The sequence below is a fragment of the Coregonus clupeaformis genome, unplaced genomic scaffold, assembly GCF_020615455.1.
Source record: "Coregonus clupeaformis isolate EN_2021a unplaced genomic scaffold, ASM2061545v1 scaf1063, whole genome shotgun sequence".
NCBI classification, from domain to species: domain Eukaryota; kingdom Metazoa; phylum Chordata; class Actinopteri; order Salmoniformes; family Salmonidae; genus Coregonus; species Coregonus clupeaformis.
Window position 1 is genome coordinate 2,051 of NW_025534517.1, and position 5,818 is coordinate 7,868.

Here is a 5,818-nt window from a genome sequence, read left to right on the forward strand (position 1 = left end):
CATGTTTTGAAATATTTTTTATTCTGTATATTTGTATTATTATTTTTCTCTGTCATTTAGGTCATAATTGTGCAGTCACTACAATGTTGTTGATCCATCCTCAGTTTTCTCCCATCACAGCCATTGAACTCTGTAGCGGTTTTTAAATCAGCAATGGCCGCATGGTGACATCCCTAAGCAGTTTCCTTCCTATCCTGCAGCTCAGTTCAGAAGGACGACTGCATCTTTGATGTGTCTGGGTTGTTTGATAAATTATCAACAGCATACTTATTAACTTGACCATGCTTAAAGATATAATCAATGTCTGATTTGTTTTTGTTACCCATCTACTAATCACTGCCCTTCTTTCGAAAATCTCCTTGGTCTTTATAGTTTAATCTTGACTGAGGGAGCTTACAGATGTTGTATATGTATGGGGGACAGAGGAAGGGGTAGTCATTCAAAAATCATATCAACCCCTATTATTTCACACAGAATGAGTCCATATCACTTATTATGTGATTTGTTAAGACGATTTTTACTTCTGAACTAAAGGGGATGAATACTTATGCAACTACTATATTTTAGTTATTTAATTTGTATTCATTTGAAAACATTTATATAACTTTTTTTCACTTTTACATTTTGGAGTATTTTGTGTAGATCAATTACAAAAAAAAATACAATTACATCTATTTCAATCCCACTTTGTAACACAACAAAATGTGAAGCGTTCAAGGGGGAGTAGGCACTGTACATGTCAGAAGGGTGGGTGGCAGACAGATCATTTTAGCCACTGTCATCATTATGAAACACTTGCTAATGATACCAGCAGCTTGGCAAACACATTATCTGCCACAGCATGGCCAAGAAGTCACTCAAGCTCAGCACTTCAGAGAGAGATTGGTCTTGGGACACTATACACATTAAAAGTTACATGCTTGGCTTATTTTGGCTCATGCCACAGCTACAGGGATTGGTCTTTGCCCAACCACTTGGTGGAGCTCTGCTTTTCTGTCTAACTTTGGCATAGATATCGCCAGCTTCCCATCCTCTAGAGGGAGCTCTATCATAGGCACAGCGCCCACTGAGGATACACTGCTGCTCCTACCACTAAGAGCCTGCTCTCTAGTCAGTGTGGGCTTGCCCAGGACATTCTTAAGTTGAGCCCAGAAGAAGGTCTGTTGCTTGGCTTGCTGGGGCCACTCTAGGTACGTTTTGGTGTTCAGCATCTTCTTGAGCTTACAATACTTGCTGGGCAGAGATTCAGGGTCGATGGGCTCTTTAACCACCAGAATAACATCGCTGAAGGTCTTGCCGATGGCTCGTTGCTGGGCAAAGTAGAGCTCGTAGTTGCACCAATCGCTGTTCACAAAGTGGCGTGACAACACAAATATGATCTGGATTTGTAAACAAAAAAATCAGAGGATAGGGTGTATTAATTTAGGCAAATGCACAGTGCAGGAATCAGGATACAAACCTAAACAAAACATACATTTTACATTTTGGGTTGTTCAATTGACCTTTTATATTCAAAAGTCTATTACTATTTACTTGTTAAAACACCTCTAACTTGTCTTGGGTGGTCCTCACCCTTACCTTTTCGCTGCTCTCAATATTTTCAATGATGTTGTCAATGATCCACTTTCCTGGCGTGAAGTCTCTCTCATGGATACAGAGTCGGTAGGGGGGCTTGCTGTTCTCCAAGCAGGGCAACAACTGGTCCCTGACCCAGTCTGCATCTGGGTGGCTGTAGGAGATGAAGGCGTGGTAAGCATAGATCTGTGATTTTCCAGAGGCTCCTTCCTGATGAGCCCTGTATTTGGCTCTGAGGATCTGATATGTGGCTTTGGTGTACCAGGGAACATTGAATATGTAGCATATAAGCATCAACACTAAAACCACAGCTGCAGTAGTAGCCACAGAGATGATGATGACCAGTCTGACATCGCAGGCAACGTGACCCGGGAAGAAAACTGCCACAGCGGTATTGAGCAAGGCCTCTGGATGGTAACACTTGTAGTTCTCTGGCCAGTCAGTGATGTTGACATTCCCCTTTGAAATTGTGTCCTGGATGAAGGCGTGGAGGTCGCAGGTGCAGTGGTATGGGTTGTTCCCTGCCGTCAGTCGAGACAGCTGGGGCATGTCCTGGAAGGAGCCCATGCTGATGAGCCCAAAGGAGTTCCCATCCAGAGCCAGTGACTGCAAGGAGTGACTTCTCCAACCAGAAGGGATGAACTTGATCTTGTTCCCATTGAGCAGGAGCTCCTTGAGGCTGGTGGTTTGTTGGAAGTATACCATGTCCAGCTGGTCCAGGTCACAGTACGAGAGGTCCAGGAATTGTACTGTGGTGGGCAGACACTGGAGGGCACCACTTTCGAATCGGTTGTGGTGAGCGATCACCTGGGTGATGTTCTGCATCCAGTTACAGTTGTGACTCTTCTCAGCAGAGCCCAGCATGTTGTGGCTAACATCCATGACCTTCAACTGTTTGAACTCCTTGGTCAGGGAGGCTAAGTCCTGAAGGCTGGTCAGTTGGTTGGTGCTGACATTGAAGGATCGAAGAGCCGGCATGGTGCCCCTGTAGTTGCATCTCTGGTTGAAGAGGATGTTGTCCTGCAGGCGGTTGTTTGAGATGTCCAAAACCTCCATGCCTTCCATATTAAGCCAGGCGTCGCAAGGCACAGAGTTGAAGTTCACATTCTGAATGGACAGCAGTTGGACTTTGTTGAACCATGTGAAGCGCCAGTCGAAACGCAAAATGTCTGGATTACTGATATGCCTGAGGAGTAATGGAGACAAAAAATGTAAGCATGAAAAAAACATGTGTGGTCAAGATGATAACATAATTGGTACTTTCACACTACATAGATATGGAAACAGATTTAAATTGATGAAAAAATACACTTGTGACTAGGAACCTGTATTTGCTTTTGCATCTTCTGGGTAGAAATGTCTGCAAAGTGCTTTTGTAATTTAACAGAGTAGAAGATATGCTTACCACAGATGGAGTCTACTCAGTGCAAGGTTTTTGATACTGGAGCCCAAGCCATTATCCACAAAGTTGGGCGAGCGAGCAAAGTCAATGTATTGAAGTGTCAGATGTTTAAGGGGGGTGACCTGTAGATTAAACAGAGCCATCCTCATAAGGTTCTCATTGAATTTTCCACGGTGAAAGATGAGCGAATCTACTTTGATGTCTTGCAAGCCTCTGAAAATATCCTCATCTCCCATGTAATACATGAACTCAAAGAGGTTCCTGAATTGGATGAGACTGAAAGTCTTGTTGGCCAAGTCTCGAAGAATCAAAGGTAGGAAATTTGGCTTCTGATCTATGGCCATGTCAAAACCCATTCTCCATGTCTGGATTACCTTCAGACTACCCGGTTCATAGTAACTGATATTGGATGAAGTTTTAATGGCAAACTCCTGTAACTGAATGTTCCTCAATGCCTGGAAGTCCCCTTTCCTTAGACCCTTGACCAAGGGGCCGCCCATGGACAGGGCCTTGAGGTGGGTCAATCTGGAGAAAACGTCAGCTGCCAATGTGGCCTGGGTGTAAAGGTTATTCGACATAAGGAGTTCCCTTAGATTAAAGAGGTCCTGCAAGGCGTTGGCAGGGATTTCCTCTAGGGAGTTGTTAAAGATGTTAAGATGCTCCAGGAGGGGGTTGTTGTGGAAGGCACGGTCCTCAATCACAGAGATGTTGTTGAACTGCAGCTCAAGGACACGAAGATGAGGTAGGCGAGAAAAGTAATTAACACGAATGGCATTAAGTTCATTGTAGGAGAGATCTATACTTTCAAGCGTGGAAGGGAGGTGCTTCCATGGAACATGATCCAGTCGCTGACCAAGGCAGTTTGCGGAGCGACCAGAGTTGTAGATTTGACAGGGGCCTCTCTCATCATTCGAAGCAGGGGTTGGTGAGGCAAGGACCACAAGAAGTGGCAGACTAAACCACACAATATCAAGTAGAATCATTGTGTGCATGTACATTTTGGATCTGTAAAGGAATGTAAAAAATCTGTCAAGTCTAACAAATTACAAGATTGACAAGATTGTTATTATAATATTAAATATAATATTTTTATAATATTATGCCATTTAGCAGACGCTTTTATCCAAAGCGACTTACAGTCATGCGTGCATACATTTTTGTGTATGGGTGGTCCCAGGGATCGAACCCACTACCTTGGCGTTACAAGCGCCGTGCTCTACCAGCTGAGCTACAGAGGACCATGTTGTTAACAAACATCTATTGCATTCTCTAGGTCTTTGTCATTTCAGTCTCCTTTATACATCCTTTAATCATCAATTGCAACTAGAGGAAATAGGGAGGGAGGAAATGGATTTCAGTCTGATGTTACCCAGTATTTATGTGTCTGTGCCCAACATTACCCACACATTTCTGTTTCAAAGCCAAAAGAAGTGATTTGTGAAATGTCGCCATGACACTCTTATCTGTGGTTACACGTTTACATCCATGTTTACCATCACTGTCTTGATTTTTACAGGTTGAATATTAACATGCTTGCAGTGAAGAATGGTCCAACAGTGTGCATCTTTCAAGTTAGGCTTTAGTGTAGAAGTCAGAAAAGTATTGATAATGTGGGGAAAAAAAAGTTTTTAGTCAGCCACCAATTGTACAAGTTCTCCCACTTAAAAAGATGAGAGAGGCCTGTAATTTTCATCATAGGTACACGTCAACTATGACAGACAAAATGAGATTTAAAAAATCCAGAAAATCACATTGTAGGATTTTTAATGAATTTATTTGCAAATGATGGTGGAAAATAAGTATTTGGTCAATAACAAAAGTTTCTCAATACTTTGTTATATACCCTTTGTTGGCAATGACACAGGTCAAACGTTTTCTGTAAGTCTTCACAAGGTTTTCACACACTGTTGCTGGTATTTTGGCCCATTCCTCCATGCAGATCTCCTCTAGAGCAGTGATGTTTTGGGGCTGTCGCTGGGCAACACGGACTTTCAACTCCCTCCAAAGATTTTCTATGGGGTTGAGATCTGGAGACTGGCTAGGCCACTCCAGGACCTTGAAATGCTTCTTATGAAGCCACTCCTTCGTTGCCCGGGCGGTGTGTTTGGGATCATTGTCATGCTGAAAGACCCAGCCACGTTTCATCTTCAATGCCCTTGCTGATGGAAGGAGGTTTTCACTCAAAATCTCACGATACATGGCCCCATTCATTCTTTCCTTTACACGGATCAGTCGTCCTGGTCCCTTTGCAGAAAAACAGCCCCAAAGCATGATGTTTCCACCCCCATGCTTCACAGTAGGTATGGTGTTCTTTGGATGCAACTCAGCATTCTTTGTCCTCCAAACACGACGAGTTGAGTTTTTTTACCAAAAAGTTCTATTTTGGTTTCATCTGACCATTTGACATTCTCCCAATCCTCTTCTGGATCATCCAAATGCACTCTAGCAAACTTCAGACGGGCCTGGACATGCACTGGCTTAAGCAGGGGGACACGTCTGGCACTGCAGGATTTGAGTCCCTGGCGCGTAGTGTGTTACTGATGGTAGGCTTTGTTACTTTGGTCCCAGCTCTCTGCAGGTCATTCACTAGGTCCCCCCGTGTGGTTCTGGGATTTTTGCTCACCGTTCTTGTGATCATTTTGACCCCACGGGGTGAGATCTTGCGTGGAGCCCCAGATCGAGGGAGATTATCAGTGGTCTTGTATGTCTTCCATTTCCTAATAATTGCTCCCACAGTTGATTTCTTCAAACCAAGCTGCTTACCTATTGCAGATTCAGTCTTCCCAGCCTGGTGCAGGTCTACAATGTTGTTTCTGGTGTCCTTTGACAGCTCTTTGGTCT

General features: G+C 43.6%; 1 protein-coding gene across 1 annotated transcript; it reads right to left on the reverse strand.

Moving 5' to 3' along the window:
• Positions 1–534: 534 nt before the first annotated feature.
• Positions 535–3,975, reverse strand: LOC121543120 (toll-like receptor 2 type-2). Its single transcript, XM_041852825.2, has 3 exons — positions 2,981–3,975; positions 1,579–2,761; positions 535–1,379 (listed from the first exon to the last, which is right to left on the reverse strand). The coding sequence occupies exons 1-3, from the start codon at positions 3,973–3,975 to the stop codon at positions 936–938; spliced, it is 2,622 nt and encodes an 873-aa protein (XP_041708759.2). The 3' UTR covers positions 535–935.
• Positions 3,976–5,818: the final 1,843 nt, after the last annotated feature.

What these genes read in the sequence shown, in the direction of transcription:
- LOC121543120 (XM_041852825.2), bottom strand. Translation starts at nt 3,975, where the DNA reads ATGTACATGCACACAATGATTCTACTTGATATTGTGTGGTTTAGTCTG. An exon ending in CTGAGTAGACTCCATCTGTG is followed by an intron (nt 2,762 to 2,980) that starts GTAAGCATATCT and finishes ATTACTCCTCAG; the next exon opens with GCATATCAGTAATCCAGACA. An exon ending in ATATTGAGAGCAGCGAAAAG is followed by an intron (nt 1,380 to 1,578) that starts GTAAGGGTGAGG and finishes TTACAAATCCAG; the next exon opens with ATCATATTTGTGTTGTCACG.